This window comes from Pyxicephalus adspersus, chromosome 9, assembly GCF_032062135.1.
Source record: "Pyxicephalus adspersus chromosome 9, UCB_Pads_2.0, whole genome shotgun sequence".
Lineage (NCBI taxonomy): Eukaryota > Metazoa > Chordata > Amphibia > Anura > Pyxicephalidae > Pyxicephalus > Pyxicephalus adspersus.
In genome coordinates, this window is record NC_092866.1 from 42,855,912 (window position 1) to 42,878,195 (window position 22,284).

Sequence of the window (22,284 nt, forward strand, 5' to 3'; positions counted from 1 at the left end):
TATTTATAAAGTAGACAATTTAAACTTGAAAAATGGGGAAAATTTGTATTCTGTGAAAAATTTCCACTGGCGAAAAAAGGTCAACTTTGCCATTCTCCTGACTATCCCTAATCATGGTTACCAGTCACCATGTAACACTTTGTGTGGTGCACTCTCTTTAGCTCACAGAACAGAAGAAACTTTTATGGTATAGAAATATATCTAAAAATATGATGGAAACATCCAGGATATTAGCTTACCCAGTGAAAAGTTTGTAGTTAAATTTATACTCACGCAGTCTACATCAAATGTTTGACAGCTTTCTAAACATTCAATTCCTGTGGCACCTAGAGGTTCCAAGGAGCAATTAAAGTAAACCATAGGTGGTTTACAATCTGAGGAAGTAAGAAAGACACATGCTATCATGTTTTGTTAGGGATACTCCAAACATTTTCTCTATTGATTAGGAAACTTTTTAAATTTCTAATAATATTTGTATGAAAGTAAAACCAGTTAGACATGGTGAGGTGGCCTAAAAGTATCCATAAAGCTCTCCATTACACGAGTGCAATGCACAATAGAACTCCCGAGCCATAGCCAGAGCTTAAATTCCCTACCATCACAGATACAAAATGATTGGATAAAAATATTCTTCATGTAAGATCTATGTAAATCACTGATAGAATATTATATTATAGAGGTTATATATTTATTTCAAACTGCACAAAGCTGTTTAAGGCTACAAGCATGTACGTGTATCAAATGCATGTTACAGTAAAATCCAAGCTCAATGCAAATTTAAAAAAATGTTTTAACGCCATTTTAAACCAGTTTTGACAATTATTAAATATATCTGGTGAGGTAGTATGTTTCTCTCTCTCCTGTTTGACTATTAGTTACTGCCGCACCCCCCAACAATTGTGTTTTATACAGAAAAAAGAGAAGAGGAAAAGTAAAGGCTTGATGTGGCAATCAAATTATATATTTCTCATCACATAACGGCAGACATACACACTTTCAGGTAAGTGATATACAACAAAAAAAGTCATACACAGCAGAATGCTTCCACAGTTTGGGTCTTCCCCATTGACATTATGGGGTGCTGTTGACCCGTATAATAGACATATAGGTTCCTAAAATAGTTCCGAATTAAACACGACTTAATCCTGACCCATTTCGCCATCTGGCTTCTGCAGGGGATATGTATGTGCTGTTAAGCATAATTATTAAATATATTAAGCCCCCTGTACTTCCTGCTGACTGTTTTGTATATATACTAATATATTTTTATTTGTCTGGGATGTTAATTGTTTAAGGAAAAAAATTCTCAATAAAAAATGTATTGAAAAGGAAATATATTTAAACCATAACTAGTATAAGTACCATGATCTATCTTGATATCGGTCATCCACACTTTGTCAGAAAACTTTGACAGAAGTAGAGCCTAAACTGTTTAACACACTTCACTTAACACACACTTCATTGTTATACCGTTTTTTTAGATGCACAGATACTCTGATCAAAGATTTTTGTTTTCTATGCATCAACATATCATTCTTTTGATGGGTTTAGGTCTAGGATTACAAATGTAGAACATTCCGCCACTGGGAAGAATCTGTTGAATAGTTTCAGAAAGTTTGACAATCTGCTCCTCTCAAGTCTTTATCACACATGAAAAAGGAGGTCCACTTTTATTTTAACCTACCAATAAGTAGCATTTACTACTGGAATTTAGGTATTTCTCTCCAGTCTTGGAGAGAATACACTTTCATCAGTGAAGCTTGGTGATGAATCAATCACATAGGACAATCATCCCTAATTTATTTAAGTGCTTCAAGGCTGGAGAGAATACACTTTCACAAGTGAAGCTGGGTGATCCAGAAAACATAGAATGGATTTTTAAAAATCATTTGCTATTTGCTAGCAAATGTTTTGAATCCTGGACCAGATCCATTCCAGGTTTGCTGGATCACCCAGCTTCACTTCTGATAGTGTATTCTCTCCAGCCTTGGAGAACTTTCATTAATCAGGGCCATAGACTAAGATAGCATTGGGGGCAGCAATGGAAGCACTCATACTTTTTTGTTAGTCATTGTAAATCTCTCCCCTTACACTGATCAGCTGTAGGTCTGATTTAGTGTTGCGGCATATGCAAACTGATTTTAAAAACATTTTCATAACTTTTTCATGTATGTCTACAAGTCACCCATTTTGTTTTGTTTCACAGATATGCATCTAAATGTTCTATACTCAGCATCAATTTCTGCAAAAAAATAATTAATAATTTACCTGTTGGTACTACAGTTGTATAGTCACAGATGAACTTTCCATTTCTGCAAATACTGTAAGGAAAATTAGTAATTGGAGTTAGTTATTAGCTGCCATTCTTTCTTTGTAAATTTAACATATGGAGAAGATGATTTGAAGATTTAGTAGATCCTGAAGTAACATTGAAGTAGATATAACAAAGCGGCAACATATCCTCCTTAGACTGTGATGATCAGGACCGTGCCAATGAGCTTGAATTTGACAACAGCTTCAGATGCTTTCAAGTTGAATTTACTGACAGCTTCAATTGGAAAACAAGGTAACTGTTCTATTATCTGTAGTTTACCCAATTCAAAGCAGAGAAGCAGTTTTGACACAAACAAAAGCCTGTTCATATACACTAGGCCATATAGATAATGATTTTCTGGGTGGAAAAATAGTTTATACAGTAACTAGGGATAAGCTTTGCTTATGCTTAGTTTTAGAGAAGTTGCTTTTGCTGTAAAATTAACTTCATTATGTCTGGGTCTACATGGATGGTTTTCAAAATGCATATAAACATTCCTACCACATTTATACGTTTTTATGCACTTTTACAAGTGTTATAAAGCTTGACATTAAAACGCTTTTTTTTAAACACCTTTGACGCGTTTTATCGCGAATTGCCGCGATTTTACATAAGCGTTTATAAAAGGTTTACTTTTAACCCTTTGAGGGAATGAGTTCAGGGGTACATAAAACCCCTTACTCATTCTCTAAAAGGGTTAAAATATGTGTAAGATTGGAAGAGGTTTTAATGTTAAATAATTTTATTAAATGTGTGTGTTTGTGTAACTAAACTTTTTTTTTTTTACAGGTTATGCCAATGACAGGATGATTCCTACGGCTGCAATCATGACATGAGCACAGCCATGGGACTCCTCCTGACAGTGAGGGATCCCTGGGCACTAGGGGTTAAATGAGGACAAGGCTCTCCATTCACCTATAGTGCTTTGTGATTGGCTGAGGTTTTCCATTTCTCAGCCATTCAGCAGTAGACTTGAATGGGGAGACCTTTCCCCATTCATCTCTAGTGCTCTGTGATTGGGTGAGAAATAGGAAACCCTGATGACAGCTCAAGCATCATCAGGATTTCCCTTTCCTCAGCCAATCAGGGAGCAGAGCAATCAGTGGAGCTCTGCTTTGCTGACTGCTCCGCTCCCCTGATTGCTCCCCTAGCCCTAGAGGAGCTGTGGCACGTGTTCTGTATCTGTAGCACATACTAGCGTATACTAGGTGTTTATAAAAGTTTTTTATCGTTTTAAAGTCAAGCTTTAAAACACTTGTAAAAGTGCATAAAAACGAATACAAACTTTTTTTATGCATTTTTAAAACTGTCTATGTAGACCCAGCCTTAAGATAAAGCTCATAAACGTGCCTGAAGGAAGCGTCCTGGTGTAGATTAGCCCATTGGAAAGCACAGGGATTTCAAACACGGGCTTTAAAACCCTCAGGTTAAACGCTGGGGAAACAAGTCCGTGTAGACTAAGCCTATAGCAGACATTCTAAGTTCCACTCAATGGATTGAAGTGGTAATATTTAGTTGAAATAAAATGTTTTATTTTTTCTTTATTTGTAGATTTCATGGGTACTTTAGAGTAGTCCAATTTTTTAGTGATACATTAATAAACATTGTTGCCAATTTTGCAATTACAAATATTGCAATCTGAGTTTTTTTCTGAGTGAAAGGGTATTTGTAATTTTTTTAACTTTTAGCAAACAAACATTCTTTAAAAATGAAGGTAACATTAGCAATCAATCAAGAGGTGAGTTTTAGGTTTGTGTAAAAATATTAAGTCTGTTGGGTTGCACAATTTACAATGGTTTTTATTGTTGCTGAATTTTCTTTTGTGGGAGCAACCACTATGTATATTCCTAGTGATTGTTTTTTGCCTTTTTGTTTTGTGGATTTGATCGTTATTTATATATAGACTATTACTAACATGCGGCTAAAGGGCTTTTAACAGGTTTATGATAGTTAAAGGAAGCTTCTATAATCTCAGATGATATTTAAAGCCTCAAAAACCCAAAGACCCTAAACCCCAATAAACACCCCCTAATTTCTTTTTTTTCCAATTGATGCCAATTTATTTTGTGAAAACGCAAATTTTAAAAAACTTCCATAACTTCTATAAGCAGGCAGGTAATATTGTTTTTATTACAAATTGTATTGCAATTTAATTTTCATTCTGCTTTAAAGAGGATTTTTCATCACCAATAAAAAAATAAGTGCTCATATGCATTTAACTATAATACCTATTTCCTTTTGTACCCCATGCTCTTTCACTGACTGACCCATCCTATGTCAATTTTGTCTGTCTCTTCCTGCTTCTCTCATTGATATCAGTGCAGGATCTCCTATATGCAATGTAGATATGGCAGCCACCTATAGTTCTGATACACAACATGTATCTCAAAAAACTGAGGTTGTGGAAAAGGGTCCTAATGAAAACACCACCAATTTTTCACCTAAATTTTTATTGTATGAAAGATCAAGGTTATGAATTGTGATACAGATATATTTAAATATTCTGAACAAAATCATATCAAGGACATATTGGCAACGTAAAAGGACACCTAACCAAAGAAAGTGTGCTAAACAGATAAGCACTGTTGGGGCAGGGACTGGTGTAAATGTTTCAATGTTTACTCTTAAAAGTGTTACATGATTTGAAAGTCCTGCTACAAATATGTGCTAAAGGGTATACTTGATTTCACAGTACACTTTCCCTACCCGTGCCTTGCCATATTCGCTTAAACACTCCAAACCAGGAACAGACCCTGTCTCTTCAAATTGGAACCCCCTAATCTCTATTTCTAAGAGAATACAGGGGCTACTGTCTGGTGTTGGGAAAGGGTGCTGACTCTTAATAAGATATCCGGCCTGGATGGCCATAAAAAAGTGTGTGTGTGTGGGGGCAAAGTAGCAAGCATGCTGCCTCTACTTCCTGTACCTGGATGTGTAAATTTTTCTCATAATCCACTGATGGGAGCTCCGGGATCGGTATGAGATCTAATAGGCGTATGTGCTAAATGTCCAAGGTTAGATGCTCCACCTACTAATGGTATTGGGATGGATGGTAAGGTTCAATAATATACTTTTCTGTATGCAACAAACCATATTTCTCATTTACACAAATTTTGAGATATGTTACATACAATACATTGCTTCCCTGCAAATGTACTGCTAGTTAACATGTCTAAATGTTATCATGTTTCACTTTTTCTTGAGTTTAAAGCTTATAAATAACAGTGACCCAAAACAAAAAAGTTTCCAATTACATAACTTTGCGAGGATTAGAGGATGGTCTTCATTTACAATGACTTGGTTTCTCCACATCTTTAGAGGTAGTAGACATTAAACCACATCTTATGGTTTAATGAGACACAGACAGCTATAGCTATTTTCTTACTTCCCTAATCTTTTACAAATAATAATAATAATAAACAATTATGGCTATACATACCTTTTTTAAGACTAATGGTAAAATGTTATGTTGTAATGAACTTACAGGTAACCTATTCATAACCCCTGATAATTGTATCATTATTCCACCAATCTTGGAATCAAATACATACCATTCTACACCATTTCGATAAATCCTTTCTCCAGGGCTGTGATATATTCCCCAGTGGTAACATGGACAATGGCTGGCCATAACACATTCACCTTTGTAATTCATGTAAAGCCCTTTGTTGCAGACGCACCCATCCGTAGGAACAAATGGCAACGAGCAGGATTCATCTTTTCCACTCAAAGACAAGCAGGAGGGCTGGCATTTATCTACATTGTACTCAAAGTGCATTGAAGATGGACATTCAATTATATATTTATCTGAAAAAAGAAATATTGTTGTTTCTTTTACAATTAATGGAACATAACCAAGGCATCTAAATCAGGCAATCTCTTCAAACATACTTAGTACAGAAACATCATATTTAAAACCTGCTTAATGCTTATACTTGTAGTTTTTAGATAGGTTTGGAAAGGGTTAAACATTCTCTAAATGCTGTCTTTATATCATAATAATACAATTTGACACTAGTCAAACAGAAAGTGAGGAGATATTTTGTCTGTCATGGTATAAAAACTGAAATAATTTCTAACATAGATTCCTAATGTTCCAAATAAAAGTACAATTTTAAACCCAACTCAAGCCATAACAAACTCTAAAACTCCTTACAAACATTTTATTGCTGTCCACACCTCTATTATTGGGGAGGGGATGGAAGGCATTACAAGTATGGCTTTCCGGACCCTCAAATGGGGGTGCAGACAGCAATAAAATGTTTATAGGAGTTCTAGGGTTTTCTTTTTGGTGGAGATGAGTTTTCATTATTTTACCTTACTTTCTTGTCCCTTAGAAACAAAAATGAGAATAAATCCTATTTACTGGAACAGGTGTTCCATTTGGGATGATTTCCTTACATTTTTATTGTGATGATAACTATCATTTCAGATTTTCTCATATCTCAGTTGACTTCTGTCACCAAGAAGTGAAGGTAATTCTCCTAAACAGAGACAGACAATATACAAACCATAAATTGAACTCACAGCTCTCTAAAAAAGCCACCCATGATTAATATATTTTCTTTAGCCTCAGAGATTTTCATTTATTCCCCATGCTCAAAGTGCACATACTGTAGGTTTGGCAGTGGCAAGAAGGCCCCAATGGGGTCACACCATAGGTGAACAATTGACAGTTTAAAGTTGCTGGATCCACAGTATGTTACCTGTGACTTTACCCAGTCTGATAGCCTTTCCGGGTACCTGACATTGGCCCGACCTCGACCATGCTTTTTGTCTTCCACTTGCCCAGACCTTGGACCTTCTCGAATTCGATTCTCACCACCTGCCTGACTCCTATCCTGGCCTGCCTTTTATACACCTTACAGAGATTTCAGCCTACCCAGAATCTGATTTCTGGTTGTTCATACACCAAAGCCATCTGTTTTGCTTGCTCCTGGTGGGGGGAGACTGGGAGGGCCTATCACTCCCTATTTTTTTTCAATTATTTATATTCACTGTTTTTATGAATTTATTTTAAATGTTTATATATCTGTAAAATATTTATGAACATAAAGATTTTTTTGGCCAGCTAGAGGTTTTTAGGTGGAACAATTTCACATCTCATTGGACAGAGGCTCTGCTTCTTAGTTTTTCATTATTTTTCATGAAGGGCTTGTTCTAGAATGGATAATGGCTGAACATTAGACATCCCTCACATGCCCACGGCTACCTTTGGATGTTATTTGTCTGTACAGAACATCTAAATTTTGCTATAAAATGAAAACACCTAGCACTTACCACAAATATGTTCTCTCCAGTTATCCAGCTTGATTCCACGCTCAATACACGCTCGTACATAGCCTGAAAACACTGCACATAAACAATCCTCTGACTTCTTACACAAACAGGCATCATATAAGCATCTCTAAAAGGAATAAACATTACAAAGTGGATTATGAAAGTGGATTTAGTATGTTTCATATTAAAAAGGTTGTATACTTCAATTAGTTGTTCACTTTTTATGGTAATTAATTGAAAGCACTTTGCAATGCTCTGTATTTACTTTAAAGTATAAATAAAGTATTTTTTTCATCTCTGCGCTTATAGGTTTGAAGCTTCATCATTACTTGTAAGAACAAAACCTAGTTTAAAAATACCTGAAATAGTTAAACTGACTTAGTTTTACTTTCACTGTGGAGTTTGTACCCTAGTCAACTGGAAGTCAGCTCTCCACTGTACAGAAAGCAGGAAAAAAACTTCTAATTATTTAGCAAACAAGGCAGGAAGATGTTCCCCAGAATTGATGAACTGTTAATAAGAAAAAGAATGCATTTTTGCTTACATGTACAACATTTGCTTTCAACAGAAACTTTACCAGGAAATGTACACAATGTCTGCCATTGGTAAAAACTATACTATGTAAAAGGGGTGTCTTTTTTTTTTTTTAGAGAGGTTTTTGTTGTATGTTATGCCAAGTAGTATTTATTCACTTTAAAATGAAATATGTATTAAATAACAAAATAAACTCTATTGTCTGCAGTGCAGATAACACTGAACAATGAAAACATCTAAGGGGGTGAACTGCACATGGTCAATATTTTTATTCTGAAAGTGTAACAATCTCATTTTATATACAGGTTGACTATCAAAAATCCGGCAACCTCGGGACCTGAGTGCCAGATTTATGAAAATCACAGATTTTTTTTTTTAAACTTACCTCCACATACAGTCAGCCTTCCTCTTGTAGCACAGAGGACATTTAGTTTAGCAAGCAAGTGTTTCTGCAGAACAGCGCCAAAACATTAGTGGCAAAACAGTGTACTGCAGTCACTGTATTGAATATTCGATTTGAAATTCATGCTGGGAAACTGAAGTAAACAGATTATTAGTGGCTGGATTTTTTAATGTCAACCTGTATTTACATTTGTTGCTGTACTTGTTGTACTTGTACTGCTGTACTTCCTGGTGTATTAAAAAGGCTAAGTTCAGACTAGTAGTTTTTTTCAAGGGGGATGCTGCATTTAATCACATTTAGCTGTCATTTATTATTGTTATTATGGATGTTTGCTTGTGGTAACATTGCTATGCATTTTTTTTAGATGCTACATGCTGCATTACATCATTCCATATACAAGGGGAAAAAGCTGCACCACTTCCAACCACAAGTAAATGCCTACACAAGCATTTGCTAACACCTGAAAAACACTTGACTGGTGCTTTGGAATGGTAAACAACACATTTTTTTACCACGTACCCTAATAGCGTATATCTACAGTAGGATATCAAATCAGTAATGCCATTTCTCATACTCATTATTTTCAAGTACCCAAAATGCCTTCTAAAACTTTATTAATGTTTTTCCACTGTGAAGCAACTGCAAAAATTATATATCAAAGCTAATGGCCAAAAGCTAAAAAAAGAAGATAATAATACTTCTGCTAAATATTAGTCAGAATATTTAAATCTTTAAGGCATATCTGATTCTTTCTATACTAACCAGAGCACATGTGTTTTTCATATATAGAAAAACTAAGCTCACCGTTTGCCAATAGAAGCCTTCCAAATGAATTTAAACTGATCCTTGAGGAGTTTAGCAGCTTTTAGCTATATGACTCCAATGTCCCACTCTCCAAAGAAGCAACCTAAGAGTTTTTTAGATCCCTAAACCTCCCCATGCCTAAAGCAGCCCACAGGCAGAGGTTAGAGGAACTTTTTACTTTGGAGGAAACACTACAGGTGCTGAAATCACTCAAAACAAGCAGTACGACAGGTCCTGGTGTATTTTCCAACGCCTTTTACAAAAAGTTCAGGTTTAAATTAGGCCCTTGCCTGGTAGTACTTTACTGCATTACGTGAGAGAGAGTGTTCAAAGAGTGATGCTAACTTAGCCCACACTAGCGTGATTCCCAAGCCGGGTAAGGATTTCCCCCAATTTTGGGGAAATTTTGGAGACACAAGGACCTGGATGCATATGATGTATAGTACAATGTTAATTTGCTTGTTTCTCTGTGTCACACTGTGAAAATGATGTAATTGTTTCATCCGGTATTGTTTTTATATAATTATTTTGTTAAACCTATTTTTCTTTAATAAAAATTGAAATAATATTACAACATTTATGAATCTTATGGGATACTGATTATTGATTAGGAGATGATTTATGTCACGATTGCTTGTCAGATTGATAGAGTGATTGATTAATAAACAATACCTGATAGTAAACTGTTGGATTAACTACAGAGTGACAAGCTGAGAAAACTTCTTTTCTGGAATTCAGCTTGGTGCACCAGGCAAACGCATATGATTCTGTATGACAAAATGACAAATCAGTGTTACAGCTATAAAGATAATGGTGCTGTGAAGTAAAAAACAATTGTGTCTATAGCCCAAACTTTTTTTTTTATGTTTTGGAAAGTGTTTCCAACCTATTACGTTTTTATTGTGGCCTGCATCCTACTGGGAAGGTTTGCTCTTTTATTCTAACTAGTTGCCACTGTCACTGGAATGAAAAGTGAGAGTTGATGGGAAATTGTTAAATGGGAACACCTGTTCTGGTGACATCTGTCTAGAAGGGGAAATTGTTTAGAAAGACTCCTTTTCCTTTTGTATGTTCAGGACAAAAAAGTAAAGGGAAATTCCCCTTAATAGTACACTAAGAAAAAGCAAAAAAACAAACCCAGAGGATGTTTAACCATTAGCATTTTACCAAAGACAAAATGAAAGTTGAGTATAGATAAATTTTAAGAGGGGCCTTTTGGAATAGAAATATGTGATTGGACAAAACAGAATTTTAACCACCTAACACCTATCACCATAGTCATGTCACTAGCTGTCCCTCAAAGGGGCTCAAAATCTAATGTCCCTATCTCAGTCCTATGTCTTTAATACAGTCTATGGTCACTTTTTGGGGGTAGCCAGTTAACCCAACTGCATGTTTTTGGGATCTGTGAGGAAACCTACGCAAACACGGTGGGGGGAGGGGGGGGGACCTGCAAACTCCCTAGTGCTGCCAAGGCCAGAGCACTTACCTCTGAGCCACCATGCTGCCCACACCTATACCTACATGCTAGAAACTAATGTTTGAGAAATAAATAGTATATACATTTCTCGTATAAAGCATATGGCCTGTTCAACCCTCAAACCTCAAATAGCTAGTCATACTACCCGATCAGACGGCTACAAATTGATGTATAGTATATAGTATAGGATTGTAGGCTCTTTTTGGCAGGGGCCTCTCCACCTCCTTTGTCTTTGTCTACCTTTTATTTACAACCATTTTTTTAAAGCAATGCATAATATATGGGTGCTTTTATTATTACAGTTTAATAATAAGTTCACTGGGGGAGGTCCTCCCAAATCTAATAATACTCAAATGGGATTAGCTAACTTTCAAATGAGCTCTATGTGCATTTGAGTGTGAACTCCTTTCAGGAACTATGTATTTTATAAATATATTTATATGCAAATACATACAGCAAAATTTGTTGGCACTATGTAAGTACTAGTAAAAAATAAGTGTGTTTATGACAAAAAAGGGAATAATTATACCTTTCTGAATGTTGATGGCACATGGATCAATGACATCTGTTTGAATTTTAGGACAAGTGTGATCACTCCTCCAGGAATGGGTGAAAATAGACAAATCTTGTACTGACATTCCTCCTGGAGTAATGAAGTCATCAAACTGTTTTTCATTGTAGTTTCCACAAAGACCTGAAATCCAAAATACAAACATGCATGAGAAGTGCACCATATAATGCAATGGATGTCATAAACGTTTAAGTAGTGTGTTGGTTAAATGTGTTAAGTATGGTTAATTGACAGTTCAATGGAATGACCCAGAGTTTGGGTTTATTCATAGGTAAAATTAAAATCCCATTGAAGTCAATGACAGAGGCAAACACTACATAGAGCAGGGCTCAGTAACCGCATTATTCAGTAGGGAGGCTGTAACAGCTGATCAGCCAGGTTTTCTAAGAATGTGCCAAAATGCATCAGTGATAGGGTTGAGATGTTGTGTTGTCTTTGATTCCCTTTCTTTTTCACATGGAAGTTTTTTTTTTTTTTAATATTGTCATGCCATGGCAGCATTCATTGATCAGCTCAGTGTGCAATCCCTGAAACTAGAGGTTAAATAGGGAAAAGTCTCCCCATTCAAAACCTCTAGTGCTCTCTGATTGGCTGAGGAAAGGAAAGGATTGCACACAGGATTCCCAGGGCTGCATGAACAAATTCAGCCCTGGAAATCCACTGTGATCCCCGGGCACTAGAGTTTAATTACCTCTAGTGCCCAGGGATCACACACAGGATTCCCAGGGTTGCATAAATGAATGCAGCCCTGGAAATCCACTGTGATGCCTGAGCACTAGAGGTTAATTAACCTCTAGTGCCCGGGGATCACACACAGGAGGATTCTCAGGTCTGCATGAATGAATACAGCCCTGGAAATCCTCCTGTACTGATTTCCTGGAACTTCCGATGGGTTCGCGAAATCGGTTCGCCGAAATTTTGCGGACCCATCTAAAGTTTGAGAAACTTTTCGCGAGAATGCCAGAGGCATTCTCGCTCATCCCTAGTCATCAGCAGGAACCAGTGAAAGCAGTGGGAAGGCACATCAGACTGATAAACCCTTAGCAGATTACCTTAGGGATTTCAGGAGACTATTTCTGCAGAATAAAACACAGGAATGCTCTCCTTTTGCAGGTAAAGCTGTCGGACAGATGTAGAATTAATGATAGGGTTGTTTTTTTTTTCAACTTACCACAGGTTTGACCAGCGAAAGAAGGGAAGAGATATATATACAGTTGCATTTCAGGTACCCTTGTGATTTCCAGTGTAGCACCAAAGCGCATATAAACAATAGTGGTATAGGTTGTAGGCTCAAAAACAGTCAAGTTTCCTGTTAACAGAAATGTCATAATTAATCGATTTTTGCTTATCCTGTTAGTATTTTTAGAATTGGCATTTTTAGTTTAGCTTAGTGGGAGAGTTGAATAAAAACTAATGGGGAACTGTAAGGTCACCTACAGCAACATGCTGCAGTACTGTATGACAACTCTTAAATACTACAGCAACATTTATACCATCAGGTGGATGATGTTAGAATTAGAGGTCTGATGAAAACAATTGACCACAGGGATCTGATAAAAGTTGCTAGAGTTAATGACCCTTTGCACAAATCTTAACTAAAGTAGAACTAAAGCTTAAATATATACTTGACAGAGAGGTATGGAACTGGCTGTCCTCGGGAAAAAATTGACCTCCCTTTCCCAATCAGAGTTGGGCTGCCCTTTTACATTGTCTTAACAAGACAGGACAAATCTACCATTAGCAGCAAGTCTCAGGAACTGGAGTAACATTGGTGCAAAGAAAATTTCTTTGAACTTCTGATGGTTCTGCGAAATTTCGGCGAACCGATTTCGCAAAACCATCGGAGGATCGAAGAAATTATAACAGGAGGATTCACAGGGGATTCATAGGATTTGCGATCCCGGGGCACTAGAGGTTAATTACCCTCCAGTGCCCCGATGGTCGCACACTGTTTTCAATGAGTGCAGCCGCGGCTGCATTCATTGAGAAGATCCCTAGCACTAGAGGTTAATGATCGCAGTGGAATTGCAGAAGAACTCTCAATAGAGAAACTCCATTAAGAGTTCTTCTGCAGTTCCACTACGATCCCGGGCACTAGAGGTTAATTAACCTCTAGTGCTCCAGGATCGCAGTGGATTCCCAGAGCTGCAATCATTCTTGCAGCTCTGGGAATCCTGTTTGCGATCCCCGGCACTAAAGGTTAAATGGGGACAAGTCTCTCCATTCAAAACCTCTATTGCTCCTTTAGCTTTCCTCAGCCAATCAGAGAGCACTAGAAGTTTTGAATGGGGAAACTTGTAACATTGATCAGTGCAGCCCGCAATCTTTTTTTTTTTTTTTTTTGAAAATTGAGAACCGCCAAATCGCTGCGAGATCAAGTTTTAAAATCTCGCTCGCTCATCCCTACTTGAGACTCTCGGGACTGTGTTTTGAGTCAGATGTATTTGGCTCCAGGGTACTGTATCATATTTATTGCTTTCATCTCCCTGCTGTAAAATAAATTTGCTATCCAGTCTGCAAGGAGCTGGTGGAAATCAGGTAAATAAACTGTTATACATGTTAAAACATGTATATCAGTTTAACAGTTTATATTTCTGTCAGCTGTAATTATACATTTTTGTTTCCATCAATCTAGCTGTATTTTCATGGATAGCCATTTGAATTCCTATGCATTGCCTGTTGCAATGCATATTAAAACTAAGACTCATTCTGCCACCTAGAGGCCATTTATTAAACAATAGTCAATGCTATATCTTCAAACAACTAAACAATGAAATTGGGGACTTAAAAAACAATCATATATCTTCTACCAATGAAACAAGCAATGAAATTGGGGACTTGAAAACAATTCTTTTTCCAAACAATTTTCTTTTTCCAAAACAATTCTAATTTCTCTGATTAGAAAGAGAAAATACAGCTTAAACCACTGCATTGTGACCCTATCTATCTAACTCTAACACATCAGAAGCTCAGAATGTGAAGCAATGTCTGTGTCACAGTGTCACAGTGGGGTGATGGACCCCCCGTGTCACCAGCTCTTTTGAAAGAGATGTGTATGGGGCACAGAGTCTAGGACAGCAGCCTCCAGCTTGACCAAGGCACCCCACAGGGGGTGATTAACTTTAGGAGCCAATACCCAGGTTGTGGCCCCTGTAAATGCAAGGCCTTCTTACTACTAAGTCGGACCCAAGCCGGGTACAGATTTTTAAAGCAGAAATGTAGTCAAACAAATTAAAAGTCAGGCAGCCATCAGGAATAGTCAAGCAGTGCCAGGGTTAGTATACCAAAATGCAGGAAGCAGGATCAAGGAATCCAGACAGGAACCTGGAAACAGAGCCTAGAAGAACTCCTTCTTCAGGCAACTTCCTGTTGCCAGTCACTTCCCTTTATAGGGGAGGTCACGTGGCAAATGGTGATCATGTAACCAGCAGGTAACAGGACCCACTACCAGGGGAAGTGCTGGAGCAAAGGCAGCTCAAGTGGTGTTCACACTTCTGCCAGCAGATGGAGACATTCTGTGGAATATTCTGGTCATCTGGGGTAAAAGGGCAGATCTCAGGGAGTCAGATAACTCAGACCAGGTGACCAAGTGACCAGCAGATAGGATCTCTGAACAGAGCTGCTGCTGCTGGCTATGGAGGAGTGCAAGGTGGGCATAGACAAAAGCACAGATCCCTGGTCTAGCAGGGCCTAATCCAAGGTAACAATTATAGTAGAAGTGCTAAATATGAAGCAATGTCTGTGGTTTTTTTTCTGGTTTTAGACTGCCTCACTCTATTCAAGATTCCTAATATTGGCTAATAAAACACTTTGCAGTGGGAACATAAGCAATGGGAAAAACATTTTGTTCACATGCTCAACGGTATTGATGTTGTTGGGGGAGGCATTAGTTCTTTTCTTTGGTGTCCCCGCCCCCCCCTCTGCATGCATTACTTGCCATGCTGATACATTGCACTTCAGTATGGAGTGCATCATCAGGGAGGGCAGCACCTAAGATGCTTTGACCTTGCTTTAATCATACACAGAGGTAATTTGAGCATTTAAAGCTGAGTCTGCGCTCGGCTCACATGGATGGTACTTACAGCCCTTACTGCTTACATGTTGTTCAGAATGATCTGTACATAAAAATTCCCAAACTGTTTTTATTATATGCCTAGTTTTATATATTGAGATGTGGTACAGTAAAAAAAAAAGTCCTGTGCACAAAAAAACCTAGATCAATACAACTTGATTTTTCCACACTTATGAAGCACTAAGCCATTTGTAAATAAGCAAGTTGACTTTGTTGTTTTGCCTTTGCATTTTTGCTTTGTTTTTTTTTTTTTTTTGTATGTTTACAGGATAACAGCAAGTGTCTTACCATTGTCATAGGGTTTTGCAATCTCCTCAGAATTTATTGTCACTTCTCCATCGTTTCTGATAACCAGTGTCTAAGATACAGAAGAAAAACATGAGCAAAACACAACAAAAAAAAAAAAAGAAAGAAGAACAAATGAATTGTTACAAGAAATTTACTAAAATAAATAAGTAGCAATTAGAAAAAGAATCACGGTTTATAATGGAGGATACCTAGTGGTTTGTCCTGGAACTGCATTTGTCTCTGGTTTGACACATCAGAGCACTCAAAGACACCCTGTTTGTAGCATTTTACATGGGGAAACAGCTTTATCTACTGGTGATCAACGATAATACTTTAAAGATCATTTCAGAGCAAGAGGCACATCATAATCAATTCAAAAGTACAAAATACTTAACTTTGTAATAGGGGTGGGGGGTAAACAAAAAAAGTCCATGTGTTTTTAATTTTTTCCCCTCTTTTTTTTTTTTAAATCCAGTTTATTGACATTTCTGTTGATTACTGTTTTGAATGTTAGTTTTCCTTATTTATCAGGTAAAAGGAGGTATCTCAATATATTTGCAGACTGGTTTATATTTAGGCATATAGGCTAACTTAAAATGACACTAGAAACCATGAATTGATAATGAAAGTGTGCAGTGGGGTCAGACCTATGTCAAGTTTTTGATGCCATCTGTGTCATTACTGGGATGATTCATTCTTCTATTGTCTCCGTGACCATTGCTATGAGTAGTCAGTCTAGAAAAAGACTCTAGGAAAAACGTAGAGACTAGCGATCCCGACCAGGAGGTCTGCTCCTCTTAGTAGTATGAACTATAAAAATGATATATGTTTTCATTGCCATGAAATGGTCCATGTGGCCACAAACTGCCCACTTATTGATGAACCCATGCAATGTGATATTTCTTACAGGGAAAGACATCATTCATTGTTTGCTACTCCTGCATGTTCTGCTATGCCCGCATCCTCCACCACTTCTAGCATGGGGGTTAGGTAGCAGATGTTTTTAACCTCCTGGAATAGGCACAGTGCAGAGCAAGTCTGGAAACAGTCTCCTAATTTCACCAACATCTGTGCTGTACATGCTATTTACACTATTTACAGTATATACAAAAAAGCAGCAAAAAGCAAACATAAAAAAACCTGGCCACTAGATGGATGACTAACTACAACATAAAAATGAGAAACCCTCTCTACTGGGAGAAATGTTTGTCCCTAACAACACAGCAATTGATAACCCTTTGATTTCCTAAGTCTAGATGGCAGTGCAGAAGAGATAAATCTAGGACACGTACACACATGTACACTCTCTACCTTCAACTGTCCCATAATATATATATATATATATATATATATATATACAGTATATAGGCACGTCTATGGGCTTAGACCTTTCGGAAAAGAGATTTACATCTATTACTGTTTTCTAGTATTTGTAATGTGGAAAAAATTTCCATCTCCAGTCTACCTTGACATACAAAGTCTACAATCAGGGAACACTCCTGTATGATGTGTTGTGCATTATACAGTGCCCAACATAATGTTTGGGACAAAGATGTGTAGAAAAATCCTATCTGCTCAAGTCCGAGTACATCCCAAGTTAGGTTTCCAGAAAAAAAGGCAATCATGGAGCTACCAGAGATGCCCAAACAGAGAAGGAAAGGGTCCACTATCTTTTTATAAAACTATTTATTTATAAAAGATAAATAAAATTCACAATCAATGCATTTGTGCCACTTCCTCAGGATTGGTGTATACTAGGCTTTAACATCAAAATAACAGTATTCAAGTGAGGGAATTAATTTTTGAGCTAATATCTTTTATCTATTTATATTCCTAAGGAGCAGAGGGGTAAATAAAAGAAAAATGTGTTTTTGACCCAAACATTATGGAGGGCACTTATTTAACACTTCTCACACTGCATAGTTTATCATTTGACATTTTTGTTTTGTATATATCTGTGAATATAAGTTTATTACTTACTGTCCCAGAGTCTTTCAATATTAGCACTACTGTAGTGAGGCAGGTCCCAAGGTCATTTAGGCTACATGGTTTAATCTGCCCATGGATGGTAAACAAGGACATTGAGCACAACTGAAGGACACAAAAATGTAAGATGTAGAATTTAATTATGTAAAAGCATTACAAAAAATGTAAAAATGCACTGTCCCTACATAATAGTAATGGCAGTGACAGAGCAATATGCAGACATGCTAGGTGCTAGAAAAGGAGATTAGCAAAAATAATATAGAGACGAGTTGTTCAGCTTCTGACCTTAAGGTGCAAAATTTTCATGCAAACGTGAAAATTGCTTTTTGTAATTTTCTGACACTAAATTTACCCCTGACTAAAAAAAAAACAAAATTGTCTGCAAATTCTGGACCACAAGACCAAGAGTTGCATGGTTCTGGTATAGGGAGTCATTTCTGAGAGGAGGTTTCAGGGCTTTTGTATGTCTACAAAAGTTTTTTAGAGGAATATAGCATCCGTAAGGGATGTTAAATGCATTTATTTTATGGGAATATTTTTAGATGATCTGCCCACAGTATCTTTTTAAGTCATTGACTAACCAGAAAGCCATCAAATTCAGCCCTATGGTGGGTCATATATGCGGATGATTTTTTACAAAATACAGTTTACATTTCATCTTTGAATCCAGTATGAAAATTTAACCTAATATCTATCCAGCTGTAGATACCAGAAACAATTTTTTACAGTATTAAGTGGAGAATGTCTTCAAATAGTTTAACAGTGACTTACCTTTGACAGAATATAGGAACAATCCCCATGAAAGGTGTAAATTCTCTGATCAAAGGTTGTAATGTGGGCACCTCCCTCAATAGAGCAAACCCCAGGACAGGGTAAACGGACACAGTTCCATAATCCACTTCTGCAGGTACTTTAACAAAGAAAGAACTGGTATAATTCCACAAAAATATATTGGATTGGTAGTCATACGTGACTTTAAGCAACATCAACATTTCGGATGTTGCTTGCGGCACTTATGTGCTATTAGATATTTGTCAACTGGCTGCTAACACAGTTTTTTAGGAAGGTATTAAAATTTAAAGAATTTGTTATTTCATACCTTTAAAATATTTATATTATAAAATTAGTCCCGTGCTTTTAAAGATTGTGACTGATGAAGGACAAAACTTGCAAAGGTAAGTTTTTTTCAAGGCTTTTGCAACCCAAAAACAAACATGTAATATATTACAGATTTAGTCATCCGATGTGGTAGCATTTGGTTTTGTTTACTTTTTGCTAAGGTTTAAATGTAACCTTCCCTAAAACTACCCCCATGTAACTTATTTCCTTTGTGGTTCATCCTGCATCAATTATGGATAGATTATTCACCATTTGAAACACTTCCACTATTGTTAGAATGTTCAAACAAATGCAGAAAAAATAAAGAACTTTAGTTTGAGACTTGAAGTGGTTGGGACAATAGGATTCACAACAGTGTTCTTTTTGTTTGTAGTTTGTTATCCCTGAAAACTCCACACTTTTCTGCAACTTGATTCAACTATGTAATTGTTCTTTCATTTAACTGGCACATATACTTATACATATTTATTTAGAATATAATTTTAATATTGAGCACTGTTGTAACATCTATACCCTGTAAAACAAAAACTTAAATGTCATATGCTTCATCATGAACCCTTGTCACTAACAAACAAACAATAAGTTTTCTTTTAAGATTGTTTTACTGTCTTGTGAATGCTCATGATTCTTTGAACCTAAACCTATGCCAACAATGTGATACGACACAGGTACAAACAAAAAATACAAAAAAAATTGATCATTTTTACCAGTTTTCACATGGAAGGTTCAATACATCTCCTGTAGCATAGACAGATCCAGCATATTTGCAGTAGCATTGAGAAACAGGAATACATCCTTGGTCTGTAACATCATCATACACAGTTCCTAAAAGACAATGGTGATCAATAGAAGGGGCGGTAGAATTGAAAATATATTGATTAATGATGTGTTGCTTGGATGGTTAGCATCCATACAGTACACTATTTATATTTTACTATTTAATTTATACAATAAACTATTATTTAGCATACACACACATAATATATAACATATAATAATATATAGTACACCTCTTTTATCCTGCAAAAAAAACCTAAATAACATTGATCTCCCAGAAATGCACTCTGAGCTGCTAATTTTCTTTCTGAAATGTGGATAAAATGCCTTTTAGAATGAAATTACAGGAAAGTTTGTCAGTCTTTCCCAGTTGTCTCTTACCTACTTACTGAACACCTGCTTCCCTCCTCAACTCTATATCATAGGGAATATTTTTATTGTAGTCCAGGATAAAACCTGGGAGGCGTGTTTAGACTTCCTAAGATTATGCAAAGTGCACCGTAGAGCTCATTGTTCTTGACAGATAAACATACACTTATCAATCATAGTAAAAAACATTAAAAAAAATATTTAAAAAACCAAAAGGGGAACAAGTTCATTTTGACTATAATGTAAAAATCAGTTTTTGAATATATTAGGACAGACTAAACACAGTTTAAGTTTGTCAGTTTTTATACAGAGTTTTCACAATTGCTATCTATTGTATGCCAGAAAGCTGCGGAATAAAAACAAAACTAATAAAGGAAATGCAAAAACTTTACTTTTATGCATGGAATAGCATGTTTTTTTTTTTTTTTATCTTACTGTAAGCTGTTATTTTCCTGTGATGGTTGTGCCCTAAATTTGTTACCAACTATGTGCTAGTGTGGGGGTCAAAATAGTGATGACTTTGGGATCCACCAGTTTGTAACAGCAAATATCATAGGTCACAGGCTTCTGGATCTGGAAGTTGATATGGCAATAGCTGAATTACCAGCAACGTGGATGAATTAATCAAAATGAGGAATCAAAAGATAGACTATACAGATGGAAAACTTGACAGTAGCTTTCTCCAACTTTAAGACTTTCCAAGCTGTTGACTGTTGATGTTTCTAGCAATTGAATGTGGGCTGTACCTAAAGAAATGTAGCACCCTAGTTCAAACTGAAGAAGTAGTTTTGTTAGGAATGACATATAAACCATAGAACATGACTCTTCACCTGACGCTGGCAGCAGGGCCTGATCTCTTTTTGCACATGCACAAGATCACACACACAGGGCAAGATCAGCAGTAAGTCATTCAGATTTGTAGAATTCTGCCTTTAGCAATAATTGGGTGAGGGCGCAAGCTTCAGAAGAAGAGGCAAGAATGAAAATGGTGACACAGAACATGAGTGAACAATGAGACAAAGAATAATACAAATACTGCATGGAACTGGCTGGTGTATATATATTCACTTATTAGCTGAAAAGGTAGAAAGATGAAAAAAGGTATTAGCTGAAAAGACAACTAAAGAAAAGCATAAGGTCCACTTTAAAATTTATAATTTATATGTGTTCATACAAACATGCTGTAAAACTGATTCTGTTATAAAGTCTTACCTTCTGGGCAGAAGCAGCCAGTGACACACTGCTGTATGCAACGCCCAGTCTCTTGATTGCTGCAGGTTTTTTCACATGGTGACCCGCATTCCCTATATTCCTTGGTTGGAGGACATTGTATTCCTGGGAATAAAGTGTAAGTTATGGATGATGGAGCACTTTTATTAACTATCGCTCAATAATATAGCTCAGTAATATTACGTTGTAAACACCTTTCAACAAGACATCAACATACAATCAAACTGTTTTGTCTTATATTATCAGTTGAGTGACCAGCAACAAAAACATTATCTGCACTGCATTATGAATGGCTAATGTAAATATAAAAAAAGATTCCACAGGAATTTAGCTTTAAATGAATAATATCAGTTCATTTGTTAAAACAGTAAATTCACCCATGTAACTCATTATAAAAAAAACAGATGTATGGTATTTAGATATATTGTACATACTTGAATATAAACCATCTCAAAAATAAATACAGATACCTACTTTATCTTTAAAAACACAAAAACTTGGAGCACAACATGTGGCTGTCACGGCTTACATTCAAAGTGGTAATCAACAGAAATGTTAATGAAAGTAATGTAAATAAATATATTCATGGGTATTTTTAAAACATATATTTAAAAAATAAAATCACATGACTCAATTCTGCTCTTTTTCCATGCCATTTTACAGGTTAAAGTTTTTTGTACCTTTGAGTTGGCTTTGATGGGTTATTTTCTCTTAAATAGTTTTTGTTCATTATCAGTTGCAACTAGTAGATGAAATGGTGTCATCGTGTCCACAGACAAATGTAGTTTGAGGACATGACACCCAAGTATAAACCAAGGTTCTTTTTCTAATAACATTTTTAGGTCAAAAAATCTTTATAAATGTTTTTTGCAGTGTGGCATGTACAATGCTTAGGAAACTTATTTGCACTTTGATTCAATTGTTTTGTAGCTAATATAAAACATTTATATTTGACTGTTGTATATGTATTCTGCCTATCCTGAGATAGTCAATAGATAGGTGAATGCCTTGCATATACAGTCACATTAGGGTGATTTCACCAACCACCTAACAAAAG

General features: G+C 36.3%; 1 protein-coding gene across 1 annotated transcript in view; it reads right to left on the reverse strand.

Annotated features, from left to right (window-relative positions):
- LOC140337724 (mucin-5B-like) overlaps positions 1 to 22,284 on the reverse strand; it is a 64,547-nt gene that overhangs the window by 27,075 nt on the left and 15,188 nt on the right. The window contains exons 7-16 of the mRNA XM_072421524.1: positions 21,210 to 21,332; positions 19,559 to 19,676; positions 18,504 to 18,642; positions 17,727 to 17,837; positions 15,747 to 15,816; positions 12,558 to 12,695; positions 11,345 to 11,509; positions 10,008 to 10,102; positions 7,595 to 7,721; positions 5,995 to 6,121 (exon numbers count right to left, since the gene is read on the reverse strand). Coding sequence (XP_072277625.1) covers positions 5,995 to 6,121; positions 7,595 to 7,721; positions 10,008 to 10,102; positions 11,345 to 11,509; positions 12,558 to 12,695; positions 15,747 to 15,816; positions 17,727 to 17,837; positions 18,504 to 18,642; positions 19,559 to 19,676; positions 21,210 to 21,332 — 1,213 coding nt within the window. The remainder of the gene's footprint in view (positions 1 to 5,994; positions 6,122 to 7,594; positions 7,722 to 10,007; positions 10,103 to 11,344; positions 11,510 to 12,557; positions 12,696 to 15,746; positions 15,817 to 17,726; positions 17,838 to 18,503; positions 18,643 to 19,558; positions 19,677 to 21,209; positions 21,333 to 22,284) is intronic.